The 20,287-nt window shown below is 36.6% G+C and overlaps 2 protein-coding genes across 16 annotated transcripts in view; both read right to left on the reverse strand.

Moving 5' to 3' along the window:
* Positions 1-20,287, reverse strand: part of LOC149206742 (RNA polymerase II C-terminal domain phosphatase-like 4) — a 408,482-nt gene that overhangs the window by 79,452 nt on the left and 308,743 nt on the right. The gene's annotated exons all lie outside the window — the stretch shown is intronic.
* On the reverse strand, positions 2,140-3,882 carry LOC149206744 (uncharacterized). The gene is made up of 2 exons (XM_089393791.1): positions 3,212-3,882; positions 2,140-3,101 (listed from the first exon to the last, which is right to left on the reverse strand). Exons 1-2 carry the CDS (start codon positions 3,849-3,851, stop codon positions 2,506-2,508), a joined length of 1,236 nt encoding a protein of 411 aa, XP_089249917.1. The 5' UTR covers positions 3,852-3,882; the 3' UTR covers positions 2,140-2,505.

Consider the following 20,287-nt stretch of genomic DNA (forward strand, 5'->3'; position numbering starts at 1 on the left):
CTGTCGTGCGTCCAGCGAGGGTGCCATGTACTCTCAGACTTTGGGATTCTCCTCGATAATCTCCTCTATCAAGTACATGTATCTCTTTTGTATTGCCGACTTGTCGCCTGCAACACATGTGAAATCATCAAACGAATTTGAGCATTCATGTAAAACATAGTTCTGGTCAGTGTCATCGCATATAATCAAAAGCAAGAATTACATGTGAAACTTATTTGTTTGAATTTCTCCTTGAGCTCTGTCATATGCTCATTGTTGGTGATTTTGAAATAGTAATAGGAATAACTGCAGCGCCAATGGCGAGGATAGTGGTGGGGCCTGTTGTCGCACAGATTGACACGACAACGCTCAAACCGGGGGCTGTCACTCTGATCCCTGATCTCTCTGTTTAAGCCTGTCTCCCGCAGCTAAGGGGGGTAGACCCTATGAGATGATGAAGACCAACTGTGGACCAGTTGGGTTGGAAGACACGAAGAAACAAGCACTAAATTGATTTTGTTAAGTTTAATAGACCAGTGCCTTATGGAGTTAATGATTAAATGATTAGATGTTGCAGAAATATGAACCATGTAAAACAAACATTTATCATCAAATAACCCAAGCAATGCAAGATATCCAGTAAATTCACAATGCTTTAACGATGATCCAGCAATTAAACTTAAAGAAAAATTAAATGCTTTAAATGATCATAAAATTTAGATGCTGAATTAGTTACCACTTTCACATAGCTAACTTCAAGATAAACATTAAATGCGTACTATAGAGAAATGGAACATAGAGACACCAAAAATGAAAATTTCAATTTTTTGTAAAGCTTTTTCAAAAATATTTTTTAATTTATATATATATATATATATATATTCTTTTTTTATAAAATTTTAAGTCAAAACTAAAATCCTAAAAAATAAAATCTAATCTAAACTAAAGACTAAAAAGGAAAAAGAAAATTTTTAACTTTTTATGAAAATTTATTTATTTATTTTTTTTATTGATCTATTTATTTTTTTATTTTTTTTTTTGAATCAAACTTAAGCTAAACTACATTCAGACTATCAGCTAAAAAAAAAAAAAAAAACCCTAATAAACGAAAATTAACTCTAAATTAAAATCTAAACTATAGAAAAAACCTAAGAAATTTTTATTTTTATATATATATATATATATATTAAATTTTAAATTTAAACAAACCTTTAAAAAAAAAAAAAAAACTCTTTAATAATTTTATAATTTTTATATATTATTTATGATTTTAAAATTTTTAATTTAAAATGAAACAAAACTTAAAATCTAAATAAAACCTAATTTAAAACAAATGAAAATCGATTTTTATATTTTATATATTTTATATTTTTTTTATATATATTTTTTTGATATAAAGTTTCAAACTTTAAAACTAAAAACAAAACAAAAAGAATCTAAAACTAAACGAATCTTTAACAAAACTTTTAAAGTTCTAAACTACAACGAAAATAAAATCGATTCTAATAGAGAGAAATTATTTCTAAAGTAAAAATAAAAAAATCAAAATTTAAAAAAAAATGCATCTAAAACCCTAACTCCTAACTATACTACATAAATAAAAAAATAAAACAACGAATTTTTTTTATTTTTATAAAGATTTAAATTAAAATCTAAACAAAGCTATCTAACCTAAAAACTAAAACCACCTACGCTAAACTCATACGACCTACCAAAACTTGATTTTTTTTTTGTTTTTTACTGCTTGATATATTTGCAGGTGCGAAGGGAGAAAGAGGAGGCCGCGAAAATGGACAGCGATTTGCAGCGGATGAGGGTACCGGAGTTGAGGGAAGAACGCAGGTGAGGAAAGATAGCAGAAATATGTTGAAGCTGACATCGTGAGGAGAGGAGAGAAATGGCAGAGAAAATGTCTGCGTGAGGGCTTGGCTAGGCAGCGGAAACGACTGAAAGTTGCTGCTGCGTGGGAAGGGTTTGGCTTATGGCTTGAAATAGCAGCGTGGAGCAAGGGAAAACCTGCCAAATCGAAATTTACCATACGTATACAAAAAAACGTGAGTTTGTTGTGCCGTAATGTGTTCAGGTGTGTTAAACGTTGAATATAAGCTGCTGCGTGAGGTGGATAGGGCCATGATGGAGCCAGTGTTTTTAAAACCGGAACCGGTGACCGAACCGGTCCACCTAGCTAACCGGTTTACCGACCGGAACCGGTCTAACCGGGACTGGTTTGGTCTAAACGAACCGGTTTTTAAAAAATACATTAAATAATTAATTTTTAATGAAACAAAACTATTTTTAAGATGTAAAACCATGATTCCAAGCCAATAGAGACAAAATATGCAAAGTTTGCTCATTTATATACCATGCAAAGGTGAATATATCAAAATGGCACCGAGTGCAATACATATCATCGACAAAATAGCAAAATACATAAGAAATGAGGCTCTAAATGGCCTATAAAGTCCAAAAACAATGCTGCAAGCTATGAGGCCATTGGCCTACTACAAGTCTACAGTGTACACATGATCAATCATCAAGTCCATCACCACTACTAGACACAGGATCATCATCAGGAGCTACATAGACATCATCTGGTTCAGAGTCTGAGGATGCCTCTGCCTCATCTGCAACATCAGTATCAATGCCACCAATGACAATAGAAGTGGACCTAGTGGAAGCACGAGTTTGTCGACCTGCACGACTAGTGCCTTCCATTGGTTCCTTGCCTTTCCTTGATGCCGCTACTGATCCTGGTTCTGATGCCGCCACATAATCTGCCTCATCCTCCGCTAAAGCCATGTCGATATCAAAATCAGCCTCAAACACAGGATCTTCAGTCTCCTCCACCCATTCTGATGTTGGATCAATATCGTCCAACACAATGGGATCTAGATCAGGTGATTTGCTCATCATTTGGTTCCTCCTCAGTCGAAGGTTGTATTGCACAAAAACAAGATCATTTAACCGTTTTTGTTCCAAACGGTTTCTCTTCTTCGTGTGTATGCGCTCAAAAACAGACCAATTGCGCTCACAACCTGAAGCACTGCAAGTTTGACTGAGGACTCTAATTGCAAACCTTTGCAATTGAGGACACTGGCCACCAAATGACTCCCACCAATGTGCTGCAAAGAAAAAGACAATAATTAGTAACTTAGTTTATAATTTGAATTGTAAAGAACGTAAACAATTTTAACTTGAAATGAAAAACAAAATGGAAATTGGAATTGCTTACCTGGTTGGTCCACATCTCTTGCCATCTTTGCCAAGTTTTTGCCAAAAGTACCACTTGCTTGATTGAAAATAGTAAGCTGTCTATGTATATCCAACTGGTCTACATGGTTAGGGACCATGCGCTCCAAGCAATCAATCAATCCAGCTCTGACCTCCCCATCATGCTGATCTCCTAGCCGATTTTTATAGTGATACCTTGGGTTCAAAAAATACCCGGCTGCATGTATAGGACGATGGAGTTGATTGTTCCATCTGTTATCAATGATCTCCCATATACGGCCATATTTAGCTAACCTGTCATTGTAAGCTGCCCGTATCTGCTCCTTTGCCTGATCCATAGCTTCATAAATGTAGCCCATGGCCAGTCTTTCCCCATCCACCAACCTTAGCACCTTAACAAGGGGCTCGGTAATTTTCACAAGCTCTACAGACCTTTTCCAAAAATAAGTGTCTAACACTTTCTTTTTGGTGTCTTTTCCATCTGGTCTACGAGCCCACCGAGATTCAGACCATTCATCAGAGGAAAACATTTTCTGCAAGTTTCTATGTTGACCATTGAGACATTGCAACGTGAGGAAGTGAGTTGCAAATCTCGTAATTGCAGGCCTAACAAGCTCTTTGCCTCCAGTGTGTTTCCTCATTAGGCTCAATACCCATGAGTGGTTGTAAATGTATTTTGTAATGCACTTGGCATGCTCTACAGCGTTTTTTACCCACTCCACCTTGCCTATATCCTCAAGCATGAGGTCTATGCAATGTGCAGCACATGGAGTCCAAAATATGGTCTTATATTTGGCCTCAAGCATCTTTCCAGCAAGAACATAGTTTGAGGCATTATCAGTGATGACCTGCACAACATGCTGCTCCCCAACTTCCTGAATAATGTTATCCAAAAGCTCAAATAGAAGGCTTGCATCCTTTACCCTATCAGATGCATCAACTGATTTCAAAAACATGGTTCCTTGAGGGCAAGAAACAAGGAAATTAATGATAGTGCGGTTCTTGTCATCGGTCCATCCATCTGACATAATGGAACAACCTGTTTTGACCCATGACTCTCTAAACTCAAACAAATACTCATCAATGGAAGATATCTCTTTTTGCAAAAGAGCTCCCCTCAAGTCATGCATACTAGGGCCTTTGAAGCCCTTTCCTGCAGCTATAACAGAGTCCCACATAGCTTGGTAATAAGGTGAGCGAGCAGCATTAAATGGGATATCTGAATCATACCACCATCTAGCAATGTATTGGTGAGAAGTTTCTTTGCATTGTTTTTTCCAATGCTGATCCAAAGTGGGTTGAGAACTTGGCTGGGAGGAAGTGGGACTAGATTTAGAAGAGGCAATGGTGGCAGAAGATGAGAAATAACTTTGGATGTTTGGTCTCTTTGGTCCTTTTGATGGTTGGCCAACTCCAACAGAAGGATGAACATAGTGAAAGGGGTCATTGGTGGAAGGGATAGAAGTGGAGTCTTGAATCTCATAATCATCATACCCACTCTGTTTCATAAGATTCATGGTTTCCATTAATTCCCTCTTCCTTGCAATTTCATCTTGGATGGCCTTCTCCCTAGCCTTATCCTCATAAAATTTTTCAAGCTTGGCAATGTATTCTGCCCTAATAGGACCTAACAGTTCTTTTGGTGCATCACATGGCTTTACTTGGCCTCTTACCCCAGCCAAGTGTTGTTTCAACCTAAGAATACCCCCACCTCCAATAGATTAATGGCATAATTTGCATATCATTTTTCCCTCAATTACATCACAATGAGCCCATGCACTGTCCTTTCCTTTTGGAGCCATGTTTGCTTGAAATAATAACAATTTGCAAATAAATCTGCCATTTAAAAAAAAATTTGCAGCTAAGGAACATGGAAAACCAATGATAAATGTAGGAAAAAAATGCACATGCAAGCTACAAAATTTGATAGCATAGAGCTAGAGAGTTCATAGGCTTAGCATAGATGATAGATCATTGAAGTGAGAAGTTTATAGCACAAAAAAAATAATTCATGGACAGCAGACTCAAATGAGGAATTATCAAGTGCAAATCCTTACCTGGAAATGCAAAGTAGCTCCCTTAGCCTCCTCTTGATGATGGCAACTCCACTGACAGCTACACACTACTCCAAAATAGCTCCAACTCCAACTCCAAGATGACTACTTCAGCAAAAACTCCACACTCTCCAAGCTCACAAACAAACTCACCAACACTCACAAACACTCCAAATCAGTTGTGTGAGACAAATGAGAGTGAGAGGGGTGTCTTATAGCAAGTGTGAGGGTGTTTTTGGAGGGAAAACACCTTTCCCTCACCCCCAAAACCCCTAAACCGCCCTCAGAACCTAAACCGCTGCGCTTTTTTGTGTTTACCGGCGGCCTGTCCATAAACCGGCCGGTTTAGGACGGAACCGGCCGGTTTGCTATAAACCGGCCGGTTCCGCCCTAAACCGGCCGGTTTTTACCGGTTAGGGCCTATTTCTGGGCAAATGAGGGTCTGAACCGGGTTAGGAGGGCCGGTTCCGACCGGCCAGGCTTCCAACCGGCCGGTTAGGCCGGTAACCGGTTTTCTCCACCGGTTTTTAAAACTATGGATGGAGCTGAGGATGGCGTACAACACTTGTGCGAGGGTTTTGAGGAACAGCAGCGTAAACAATGGAGGATGCAAGGAGCTGAGCAGGACAGCGCTTGGAGGTTATGTATGCGGTTCTGTAACTGGCAGCGTGGGTGATGAATAAAAAATAAAAATAATATGCACTCAAAGGTCTTACGGCTGCCTTCAAAACCCTTAAGAAAATTTTATAAGCCACAAATAGCTTGCAAACAGTAATAAATCCTTCCGCATGAGGCCAGATCAGCCTTAAAAAAAGAAACTTTGCTGCCCTCAGAAAATACGATCAGTGTGAACTCAAACCCTAGCTGTGAAGGCTGGAAATCTTTGCTCCGTCAAATCTACAATGAAAGCCCCGGGCTGCAAGCTGCTTTAGATTTTGTGATGAAACCCTGAAATATTTTTCAAAAAATAAAACCTATACCTGCAACCTGCAATGACAAAGAACAGAAAACCCAAAAATAATGTGTGCAGAAAACAAAACTAAAACCCTAAAACCAGCTAAAAATTTACAGTATTTACAGATTTTCGACTCTTTATCAGCCAGATTTGTCAATAATCCACAGTAATATTTTCAGAATCTAAGTTTAATGTGAGATACTTCAGAAAACCCTGCATGCATTCATAAAAAATTTCAGATGATAAGCCTGGAATTAAAACTACCTGGGCTCTTTCAAAAAAACGCAATCCGGGAGTTGGCTGGTTCAGCCGATAACTTCCCCTAACACCTGGTAAACTCAAAACTAAGATTTCCTACACAGCTTAAAATCAACCATTAACATAGAAGGAAAAAACGATTGTGAAATCCAGATCAAATGAAGATACCTGCCATTATATTTCAGGATCTAAAATATCATTCAAACCCTAGAGATCAGACAAGATACCTGTGCTTGAATCAATCTTCATCAAGCTAAAATCAATAGCTGAAAATAAAATTGTGCAGAAAAATGAAACATCTTACAACGTTTCGAGAAGAGTAACACCAGCAAGATTTCAACCCCAAAGTCTTTCTTTATTGCACAAAAATGACTACAAGAGAGCTTTCTCTAGCACCAGACTCTCAGATCGAATCTGATCTCAAATGACCCCTAGCACCCTATTTAAAGGAAAAATCCCCAACAGCTAGTTCGAGTGATCTATGTCAAACTAATCTCGACCGTCGATGAGGATCAAGATTTCTTTTAATCTCATCTGTCGAATTTTTAAATGCATTTTAATATATTAAAAAATTAAAATTCTGCATTTATTTACTCAAAAATTTGACTTATTATTATTTTATTATTTTTTAAATTTTGTTTTATTTTTAATTTTTTTTTATTATTTTTATCTATTTTTTAATTAATTAATTTTCTTAATTTTTTAATTTTTATTTTTAGATCCTCAAACTTAGCCTTTGGAAAAATCACCTAGGACCTAGGAATTAGGACTTAGGACTTAAGAGGGGATTAAAACATTTTCTAATCCTCAAGACACTTTACATCATGACTTTTACAATTTTACATCTCAAAGGGGAAAACCCATTTGACATAGACCCTCATAAACCACCCAGTTCTGCGGCGCAACTATAATCTAGCAGATTAACACACTAGGATTCCTCTAAGATTCTAATGACAAAATTCATTCCGGCTTTGGGGTTAGGCTGAAGGAAAACTCTGCCGATCATGGGTCGGTGAGACAAAAAACCTTCCGGAACGTAGATTATCACTAGAAAATTAGGTCCACCTAGGCAATTTACATACATGACTCAACTCTGCTAAGATTATTTACAATTCACACATGCAGACTGGGTTTACAACATAAATTGATCAAGTCGACGATGACTGTCAAATGGTACGTACATGTCGATTAAGCACTATCCCTTTTGCGAAAAGAGGAGGTGTACTGCTATGGGAAGTTGACATGTAGTGGTCAACATCTGGCTCCACTTGGGGACACGTTGCTGCACTGTAGGAACGTGAGAATCCAGAATCTGCATCCACGCAACACACAACAAAACATAAGTAGCGTCCATCCAAAAATCATCATATAACGTTAAGCACAGGAAAGATATAAGCTCTTCATTTATTAACTATCTAGTAACATGAAAAGTAAATCTAATCCTAAAACAGAAATGAAAATGCTGAAAAAACAAGGAGTAAGGTTAGAAATACAGGGGATGCCCCATGGCATCAGATGTGTTCAATATAGTGTATACTGAGCATTTTCCTGCTTTCAGGCAAATCTGTCGGCTGCTTGTCGGATGTGCCATGTCCAATTCTACATATGGTAGGACTTTTTCCTATCCGAAAATCAAGTTGCTCGCGGCCGTCTGATGCATCAAATCTTCTTCTCATTTTCTTCCTCTTGCGCTTTTTCTTCCTGGTAGGCTGTATTATTGATGACGTGGAACTTTTTGCTTCAAAGCTATCAGATGAAGTATGTAAGATATGCGTGACATGTCTTTCTTCATCCTGCGTCTGCACTGTCAAGGATGATGGACCAATCTCATAGGTGCCATGAGTTATAACTTGATCTTTAATGACTGGTGGATTAACCGTGTGAGCATCAACCTTATTATTAATTTCCCTTTTATCCAGATCGCCTTCAATTATCCACTTTTCAATGGAACAAAGGACCTCATAATAAGATGGAGCTTGTTGCAATAGACAAGGAGGCTCATGATCTATTGACGTTCCCTGGTTTCTTTCATCTTCTGACCATTGTTGAAATTTCTGAACCTGTATTTTAATGGTGTCTATCTGACTAGAGTGTTCAACCTTTATAGCACTGATTTCCCTGGCATGGTCTTCTTCCATATCTTTTATTATTTTATCGTTCTTTTCCTTTATGGTCATCAAGCAATACTGCATAGAGTTTATCTCTTCCTTATGATTTTCTTGCATGATAGCCAACTGATTATTGTGATTGAACGTCATGATAGTGAGTTCTTCATCCATAGTTAATAACTTGTTTTGCATAGAATTAATTTCCCTATCATGATTAGCTTTCATGGTCCTCATATTTTCCTCTAAGCTTGACATCTTGCTTTGCATAAAACTAATTTATGTGTCATGATTAATCTTCATGGCCTCAATTTCCTTAGTATGTTGATTTTGCATGATCTCCATCTCCCTATTACGTTTTTCCAGGTGGGTGCATAAAGTTCTCACATCATTGGCATAATTAGTTTGATTTATCTCCATATTTTTTACCAGCAACATTAGTTCTTGTATAATTTGCCTTTGATCTTCCTTTTCATTGTCATTTGTCCCTGCTTTTCCACTATCATGGATTTGATCTGCAATGGTACAGGTGGATGGCACATTCTGATATGAAGAATTGTCTTGGAATCTTTCACCGACAGCTGAACCTTTCATAAGATTACTTTCATTCTGTTGCACAATTTTAGGGGCACGAGACGAGCTATCTGGATTACCATATCTATCTTTAAAAGCATTGACAATGTCTTGTAAAGAAGTGAAAGAATCCTTAGGACAATTGTTAAACCAATTCAAAGCATCACCCTCTAAAGAAAAGACAAAAAGACACATTTTGACATCTTCATGATTATACTGAGGGGGTCTACAATATATGATCATTATACAAGTAAACAAGCCTAGATGTCTTTTAACAGCGACTGAATCACCACTTGAGAACAAAGGTAATTTAGAAATGGCCACTTCCGGAATATCATGGAGGTCATCAGTAAAATGACATGGTTTAAACGAATAATCCATGATGAATAACGAGGGACCAAATGGATGATAGAATGAGATCTCTGCTCAAGAAAATCAATAGATGAAAGAAGTGGAATTGCCACTCGAACAATGAATCTAATTCTAGGATCCAAAAATCAATAAACAAGCTGATATGAGGGAGGCTTCTTGTCTGGGAAAAAATAAAAGAAATGGAGTCGCCACCCAAACAAGAAACGAACTGAAAAGTAGTCGCTGATATGGCGAAAGATAAGGTGATGAAAAGATCCAAATGATGCCAAAAAAAGTTGATCTGCTAGCTCAAATGAGATATGAAAAAGATGAAGGAATGATGAAAAATGAGAAGATGAATGTCGTTGAAATGCCAGGGACAGAAAAACTCTATCCCTGGCAACGGCGCCAAAAAATGTTGTCACACAGATTGACACGACAACGCTCAGACCAGGGGCTGTCACTCTGATCTCCGATCTCTCCGTTTAAGCCTGTCTCCCACGGCTAAGGGGGGTAGACCCTATGAGATGATGAAGACCAACTGTGGACCAGTTGGGTTGGGAGACACGAAGAAACAAGCACTAAATTGATTTTGTTAAGTTTAATAGACCAGTGCCTTATGGAGTTAATGATTAAATGATTAGATGTTGCAGAAATATGAACCATGTAAAACAAACATTTATCATCAAATAACCCAAGCAATGCAAGATATCCAGTAAATTCACAATGCTTTAACGATGATCCAGCAATTAAACTTAAAGAAAAATTAAATGCTTTAAATGATCATAAAATTTAGATGTTGAATCAGTTACCACTTTCACATAGCTAACTTCAAGATAAACATTAAGTGCGTTTAACTATAGAGAAATGGAACATAGAGACACCAAAAAAAAAAATTTCAATTTTTTGTAAAGCTTTTTCAAAAATATTTTTTAATTTATTTATATATATATATATATATATATTTTATAAAATTTTAAGTCAAAACTAAAATCCTAAAAAATAAAATCTAATCTAAACTAAAGACTAAAAAGTGAATAGAAAATTTTTAACTTTCTATGAAAATTTATTTATTTATTGATCTATTTATTTTTTTTATTTTTATTTTTTTTTCGAATCAAACTTAAGCTAAACTACATTCAGACTATGGGCTAAAAAATAAAAAAATAAAACCCTAATAAACGAAAATTAACTCTAAATTAAAATCTAAACTATAGAAAAAGCCTAAGAAATTTTTATTTTTATTTTTATTTTTTTTAAATTTAAAATTTAAACAAACCTTTAAAAAAAAAACTCTTTGATAATTTTATAATTGTTATATATTTTTTATGATTTTAAAATTTTTAATTTAAAATGAAACAAAACTTAAAATCTAAATAAAACCTAATTTAAAACAAATGAAAATCGATTTTTATATTTTATATATTTTTATTTTTTTATATATATATATATTTTTTATATAAAGCCTCAAACTTTAAAACTAAAAACAAAACAAAAAGAATCTAAAACTAAACGAATCTTTAACAAAACTTTTAAAGTTCTAAACTACAACGAAAATAAAATTGATTCTAATAGGGAGAAATTATTTCTAAAGTAAAAATAAAAAAATCGAAATTTTAAAAAAAAGGCATCTAAAACCCTAACTCCTAACTATACTACATAAATAAAAAAAATAAAACAACGATTTTCTTTTTATTTTTATAAAGATTTAAATTAAAATCTAAACAAAGCTATCTAACCTAAAAACTAAAACCACCTACGCTAAACTCATACGACGTACCAAAACTCGATTTTTTTTTTGTTTTTTACTGCTTGATGTATTTGCAGGTGCGACGGGAGAAAGAGGAGGCCGCGAAAATGGACAGCGATTTGCAGCCGATAAGGGTACCGGAGCTGAGGGAAGAATGCAAGTGAGGAAAGATAGCAGAAATACGTTGAAGTTGACAGCGTGAGGAGAGGAGAGAAATGGCAGAGAAAATGTTTGCGTGAGGGCTTGGCAAGGCAGCGGAAACGACTGAAAGTTGCTACTGCGTGGGAAGGGTTTGGCTTATGGCTCGAAATAGCAGCGTAGAGCAAGGGGAAACCTGCCAAATCGAAATTTACCATACGTATACAAAAAAACATGAGTTTGTTGTGCTGTAATGTGTTCAGGTGTGTTAAACGTTGAATATAAGCTGCTGCGTGAGGTGGATAGAGCCACGATGGAGCTGAGGATGGCGTACAACACTTGTGCGAGGGTTTTGAGGAACAGCAGCGTAAACAATGGAGGATGGAAGGAGCTGAGCAGGACAGTGCTTGGAGGTTATGTATGCGGTTCTGTAACTGGCAGCATGGGTGATGAATAAAAAATAAAAATAATATCCACTCAAAGGTCTTACGGCTGCCTTCAAAACCCTTAAGAAAATTATATAAGCCACAAATAGCTTGCCAACAGTAATAAATCCTTTCGCATGAGGCCAGATCAACCTTAAAAAAAGAAACTTTGTTGCCCTTAGAAAATACGATCAGTGTGAACTCAAACCCTAGCTGTGAAGGCTGGAAATCTTTGCTCCGTCAAATCTACAATGAAAGCCCCGGGCTGCAAGCTGCTTCAGATTTTGTGATGAAACCCTGAAATATTTTTCAAAAAAATAAAACCTATCCCTGCAACCTGCAATGACAAAGAACAGAAAACCCAAAAATAATGTGTGCAGAAAACGAAACTAAAACCCTAAAACTAGCTAAAAATTTACAGTATTTACAGATTTTCGACTCTTTATCAGCCAGATTTGTCAATAATCCACAGTAATATTTTCAAAATCTAAGTTTAATGTGAGATACTTCAGAAAACCCTGCATGCATTCATAAAAAATTTCAGATGATAAGCCTGGAATTAAAACTAGCTGGGCTCTTTCAAAAAAACGCAATCAGGGAGTTGGCTAGTTCAGCCGAGAACTTCCTCTAACGCCCGGTAAACTCAAAACTAAGATTTCCTGGACAGCTTAAAATCAACCATTAACATAGAGGGAAAAACGATTGTGATATCCAGATCAAATGGAGATACCTGCCATTATATTTTAGGATCTAAACTATCATTCAAACCCTAGAGATCAGACAAGATACCTGTGCTTGAATCAATCTTCATCAAGCTAAAATCAATGGCTAAAAATAAAATTATGCAGAAAAATGAAACATCTTACAGCATTTCGAGAAGAGTAACACCAGCAAGATTTCAACCCCAAAGTCTTTCTTTATTGCACAAAAATGACTATAAGAGAGCTTTCTTTAGCACCAGACTCTCAGATCGAATCTGATCTCAAATGACCCCTAGCACCCTATTTAAAGGAAAAATCCCCAACAGCTAGTTCGAGTGATCCATGTCAAACTAATCTCTATCGTCGATGAGTATCAAGATTTCTTTTAATTTCATCCGTCGAATTTTTAAATGCATTTTAATATATTAAAAAATTAAAATTCTACATTTATTTACTAAAAAATTTGACTTATTATTATTTTATTATTTTTTAATTTATTTTTTAAATTTTGTTTTACTTTTTAATTATTTAAAAAAAATAAAAATAAATTTTTTTATTATTTTTATCTATTTTTTAATTAATTAATTTTTTTAATTTTTTAATTTTTATTTTTGGATCCTCGAACTTAGCCTTTGGAAAAATCACCTAGGACTTAGGACTTAGGACTTGGGACTTAAAAGGGGATTAAAACATTTTCTAACCCTCAAGACACTTTACATCATGACTTTTACAATTTTACATCTCAAAGGGGAAAACCCATTTGGCATAGACCCTCATAAACCACCCAGTTCTGCGACACAACTATAATCTAGCAGATTAACACACTAGGATTCCTCTAAGATTCTAATGACAAAATTCATTCCGGCTTTGGGGTTAGGCTCAAGGAAAACTCTGTCGATCATGGATCGGTGAGACAAAAAACCTTCTGGAACGTAGATTATCACTAGACAATTAGGTCCACCTAGGCAATTTACATATATGACTCAACTCTGCTAAGATTATTTACAATTCACACATGCAGACTGGGTTTACAACATAAATTGATCAAGTCGACGATGATTGTCAAATGGTACAGACATGTCGATTAAGCGCTATCCCTTTTGCGAAAAAAGAGGGTGTACTGCTATGGGAAGTTGACACGTAGTGGTCAACAGGGCCATCTTCCCTCTGAGGCTTCCTGAATGCCTCAAGATCCTTAATCATTCCTGCAACCATAATGTTGTTTCTGGCCCTTGTTATTCACCACTCGGCGCCCACGCAGCGTAGCACGAAACCGATCGCCTGAACTGCATAATTTTATTGAAATTTGGAAAGAAAGAAATGGTGGATATAAAGAAGGTGCAAGATAATATTTTTGCATTGCAACTGAATGCATGCCAAGCATCTGAAAAAAAAGGAAGCCATCGCAACCCTTACGAAATATGTTCGGCCTGCTGTGCCCAACTGAAAATTGGGTTCGATGGGTTTGAACTTCCGACCGATCCGCTAACTATCGCCCAAGAATAACATACGCTAACCATCTGTTCTTATGGCCATTCCGTTGTTACAGAAATCAGTCATATTCAAACTTTCAGAGTAGGGCTATCGTTGAAACTTATAAAATAACTCCTCGTTGCATAACTCGGATTGATTTTTTTATCTGTAGAATGGACTTTAGAGCTTACAGGTAAATACGAGGCAAGGCTTATATCCGACACCCGCCCAGCTAAACGACTGCGTGCTAAGTTATGGCGTGAGGTCTGTAGCTTATCCGACGCGTAATGGTTTGTATGCCCCGTGGGCCCTTGCGTTAAAGGCCATAAGTCACGATATAAGCCATCGTGTAAATGAAACATTGACCCATTCATTACGTTTGGGGCCTGGCACCTACCATCGGTTAAAAGCCCGATGCTCCACTAATAAACGGGAGTGGTGCCCAGCGATATAATTCCATATCATAGGGCTCCATAAAACTAAACCAAGAACCTAGATTTATCGTACCATTTCCGTCGTATTTAATTGTTATATTTTTATTTCCATAATTTAAATTTTTGTAAAATAAATTAAATAAACATTAGATTATATAACTAAGTAGTGTGAAGTGGTAAGTTTGAGGGATATGAACTAGAAGATGATGGAATCTTGCGATTTCATAGAAAAATGTATATTCCTGATAATAGGAATCTCCAAGACACCATTCTTAAGGAAGCCCACAAAGCAGTATATTGTGCACATCCCGGAGTAAAGAAAATGTATACTAATACTAAGAAACTCTTCTTCTGGTTGGGCATGAAGCGCGATATCGTTCAATTCGTTGCAAAATGTCTGGAATGTCAACAAGTAAAAGCTGATCATTGTCATCCAGCAGGTCTCCTACAACCTCATGACATTCCTATGACCAAATGGGAGATCATTTTTATGGATTTTATCATTGGGATACCTCTTACTTCTCAAAGACACAATGCTATTTTGGTGGTAGTGGATAAATTAACGAAAAACACTCATTTCATTCCCGTAAGAGATACTTACGAAGTTGCTGACGTAGCTCGAGTATTCATAAATGAAATTATCAGATTTCATGGAGTACCTAAGAAGATCATATCAGATAGAGACTCACGATTCACTTTAATATTCTGGACTTGCATGCAGTCAGCTTTACGAACTCAACTAAATTTGAGTACAGCTTATCATCATGAGACTGATGAGCGAACAGAAAGGGTAAATCAAGTACTAGAAGATATGTTGAGGATATATGTTATGGATCAACAATTGCACTGAGAAAAGTACTTATCCTTAGCCGAATTTGCATACAATAACAGCTACCACAGTTCAATCGGAATGCCTCCATTTGAAGCATTATACGACAGACCTTGCAAAATACCGTTAAGTTGGGACAAGTTAGAAGATAGGGTGATAGTAGGGCTAGAATTAATCCAAGAGATGGAGGAACAGGTAAAACAAATTAGACAACAGTTAAAAAAACCATAGGATAGACAAAAGAGTTATGCTGATGCCCACAGAACTGACAAAAAGTATGAAGTAGGGGATCATGTTTTTCTCCGCATCAAACCAAATAAAAGCACTATCCGATTCAGAAAAGAGACAAAGTTGTTACCCCGATTTATCGGAACATTTAAAGTCATGGAAAGAGTTGGACCTCTCACCTATCGTCTTGCACTGCCACCTCACTTGCATAAAGTCCATAATGTATTTCATGTATCTGTATTAAGGCATTACATCGCTGACAAATCTCATAACCTTCAATGGAAAGAACTGCAGGTATCAGACGAGGGAATCATATTCGTCGAACCATTACGTATACTGGAACGTAGGATTCGACAGCGCAGGAATCCTCTAGTAGACCAAGTTAAGGTCCAATGGGACAAGTATAGCCCTGGATCGACTACTTGGGAAGATACGGAAATCATATGTCAAAAATACCCCAACTTGTGTCAATTTTGAAGAACTTTAAGCCATATTTTGTATATATTTACTTTACTTTAAATCAGATACTCAAAACCATTTTTGGAAGGAATTTTTATGTTACTAAAATATGATATATGTTACCTGCTTAATTCTACTGGTACGTGGATACCAAGATGAAATATGTTATTTAAATTTACCTTACTGAGTTATGGATACCAAGATGAAGTTCAATATTTGATTAACTTTGTTATAAAATCTAAATCCTGAATTATGCTATGAATTAAGATATTATAAATTTTGCTTCATTTATGCATATTGATATGATTAATGAGATAGAAATGAAAGAATGATTACAATTTCAATATGAAAGCCAATAACATGAGCAGGACATGATCAAGTATGTTATACTGTAGATAACAACATGTATGAGCTATACAGAAACTGTTTATTTTATAAATATTGATGCATATGTTATAATATATGGACAAGTGTTTACATTGCAGGTTACCAAAATGGCCACGTGATGACAAAAACTTCAGTACAAATTAAGGCTCAATGAGGTTCCATGAGAGAGTATTGACTCAGGTCCCACTAGGAAGGGTGGAGGTATTGCCCACTGTTTATCCTCCAAAACTTGGAGTCATGGGAGGACTATGCGAATCATGCTCCCCTCGGGTGATGATGACTGCCAGATGCCTACTGAGCAATCAGGTTGATATAATCGACGCTGATACCTTTGAGAGCTTATGAATGGTTAGTCAGTATAGCTGACACCATGGCACACTCTAATAAAGGATGGATAGGATGGAAGCGAAAGAGATTAGGAAGGATAGGATAATTCTAGAATAGCTAAGGGAACCAACTAGGGCAGAACATGAATATTATAGTTGTAAAATCTTAAGATATTTAAGAAAACAAATTTTAAGTACCCATATAAAACGGATTCAATCTTGAAATATAAAGACTTATATACTCACATTAATCACTAATATATTTTAGAAACCCTAACTTCGGGACGAAGATTTTTTTAAGGAGGGATGTATGTAATGACCCACCTATAACTATAAATAAAATACGAGTATTAGCATACATACGAGACCTCCATACGATAGCTACGTATGCATGGACCCACATGTATCGCACTATATATAAGCTAGTTACTACAGGAGGAGATACAAATGAAGGTAATGAATTAATACCTCACCAGAATATCATATATATATGATAAATCCTTAAACTAACAGAAAATGTTAATTCTAATTTACAAATTAAAATTTAAAATTTAAAATTAATAAAATAATATTATAAATTAATTAAAATTATATATAAAATCAATTCATTAAAATAATAAATAAACTTTATCAAATCAAATCTCCATATCCAAATAAAATCAACAAAATCAAATAAGATTTGGTTTTATAAAAATTACACGTATCAAAATAATGACATGGAGATGGGAGGAAGGCGGTGGATGGGGAATTAAAAGGAGGAAGGAAATCTTGAGAAAGAGAGGGGGAAAAACAAAGAACAATTTTAACACAGAGATACAGACACTCTTGAGTCTTGATTGTACTGAAGTTTTTGGGCACGGGGGATCAGGTTGCTTCGATTGGAAAGCATTCTGAGACTGTGTACCCAGGGTATACCCAGTTCGGCAGGGTGGTTTTGGCCGTTTTGGTAACATAGTCGGGACAAGAACTGCAGCCAGGACAAAATTACAACAAAACAATTGCAGAAGAGCTTCGCAGTAGAGCAGATAGGTTGGTATTCATTAGATTAGTTATTCAAATTCAGTTTTCAAATTTCATCAAATTTCATGTTCTGGTATTTTGAAATTAATTTGAAATCAGGGTTCTTACAACTAAGGAGAGCTTAACATAGAGGATTATTCAAGGGATTGTCACACAATCTTAAGGGAATTGCATACAATACTATTGCCAAGATTCCATAGAAAAATATTCAATAAAAACTAGCACACAAAAACCCTAACAATATCCATTCCATGCAATAGCCTATTAATTTTACCATTGTTCTATGTTGATACAATCACTTTAGCCCAATTCTTATCTTTAATTAGCAATTTTTTCAAAACAATTTAATCTTCCAATGATTAATAGCAATTGTAGATAGAATAGTAAATGTAATGAACAATAAGAAACAAATAAGAGACACCATGATTGGTCAAACACCAAGGAAAAACCCCACAAGGGGGAAAACACTTTGAACTTCTTCTTCTTATTAGATTGTCATAAAATGTTTAGCAAAGAGAGAGTACAATATTCCAGTGCTTCAATCACAAAACCAACCAACAAAACAACCAAAAAATATCCAGAAATATGAGCCCAGCAACAACACTAATCAAAGATAACTTTCCCAAGCTGCGGTCAATTGCAGTCACCTATCAAATGAAACCCTAGGTCCTAGCCGCATGGAGAGAGATCATGTGTTGGACATTGGATAAACCCATGCTCCTGGTGTGTTTTGTGACATGGACTAATGCCCCTCGTGGATCCTTATCTTTGGCAATCTGATCGTTGACTAACACTTGCGGGTTTTGGTCTAACGACAATCGTGATTCCCAACAAGTGGTATCAGAGTGTAGGTCATGAGTTTGATACACACCCGGTTCGCGTTGGGGGGGAGATTGTTGGGCATTGGATAAATCAATGCTCCCCATGTGTTTCGCGACATGGACTAACCACCTCTCGTGGATCCTTATCTCTGGCAATGTGATCATTGACTAACACCTGCAGCTTTTGGTCTAATGGCAATCATGATTCCCACTATCATGTGTGTGGCTGAATCATTCCGGCTGTAGGCAAAGGCTTGTATGCGTGCAGCTACAACCGAAAATTTCCTATGGCTACAAACCAAAACCCTAATCCGTACGTGCGAGCTTCAAACCTTCTAATTTCATACCTGTATGAACCAATATCTACGACCCAACTTCAAACCTGTGTGAGCCAAATCATAGAAGAGAGAAGAAGAAGATGCTTGATGATGATGTCCAAATGAGGGTCACTTGACTTGTTGTTGATTTGGGGTAGCATCGGATGTGCTCTAGCCATGAAAATTGGTGGAGATGCTAAAGCACATGAGTTCTCCAAAACCGAAAAATGGTTTGGGCAAACTCTAATCGATTTGAAATATATTAGAATAATTAATATTTTTAATGGAGTTCCTAAGTCTAAACTTGGGAAAAATAAAATATTAATGTGAATTAATATAAAACTGGGTTAGAATAGTCCAAAAGTCATGGATCAAGCCAAATCTAATCATAGCTGTTGATTAAAGATTTATTTTCGACCGTTGATGGACCAACGAGAAAAGTGTAAGAGGAGGCTTGAGGGTCAGTTGAAGAACACACCAACAGAGATCGAGAACTCGATTTTTTGGGGCAGGGTTCGCTGAGGAAATTGAGTGAGTGATCAGAGTTGCAGCTGAGGGGTAGTGAATACATAGCAGAGAGGCAGAGTTACTATTGGGAGGATAAGCACAAAAGCCAGGAGAGGTTGACGCAGAGCCAACTAGAGACCACATAGAGGCAACCAGAGGCCACGCAGAGGCAACCAGAGGCTGCGTAGAGTCAGAGAGGGCCAGCGTGTGAGACGCAGAGGCTACAGGGGCTGACGCAGAGCCCGGAGAGGCTGATGCTAGGCCGGAGAGGTTGATGCTAAGCCTAGAGGCAGCGTTGGGAGATTTTTCGTGGGATCGACTGGGAGTTAGAGAGCTGGATAGGGTGACGCAGTCCCTATTAGAGTGACGCAGAACAACAGAAGTTGCATTGTTGTTGTGGGATCGTTCATGCGGTGATTTAGCCGAAATATCGATCTCTGACTGAGAGGTACTACTGCCAAGGGCATTCTCTGTTGGGTGAGCCATTTCTGGCACCCAGGTTGTATTCTGAAAACTGCATAATAATAAAACACTCTAAATAGCTACATCGGTTTTCCCGCATTGGGTTTTTCCGAGAACATTAATCCAAAAACAACTGTGTCACTTGTATGCTTGTTTACTTTTAGTTGATGATCCTTATGTGTTGACACCGTGCTTGTATTTATTTTCAGTATTTACATGGTAAATAACTTGTTAAGTAATTGAACAAGTAGGAAGATATAAATCAGATAGCACAGGAAGAATTTCTAATGGGTTAGAATTAGAAATTCCAACACTTGTATTCATAGGCTTCCAAGGGTGTCCAATTTCTCCTTAGGGCCGACCTGACCTTCTATGCACATGTGGGTTTCCATATTAAAAATATATTTTTCTTTAACCAAATTAAATTCTTCCAAGGGATAGAAGGGGTTTTTATTGATGAAGAACACTGTCCAAAGGAGGGAATTTGTCCCTGAGCTACCAAAT

The sequence above is a fragment of the Pinus tabuliformis genome, chromosome 1_2, assembly GCF_031772625.1.
Source record: "Pinus tabuliformis cultivar Carrire ecotype Pingquan chromosome 1_2, CPIR1, whole genome shotgun sequence".
NCBI lineage: Eukaryota > Viridiplantae > Streptophyta > Pinopsida > Pinales > Pinaceae > Pinus > Pinus tabuliformis.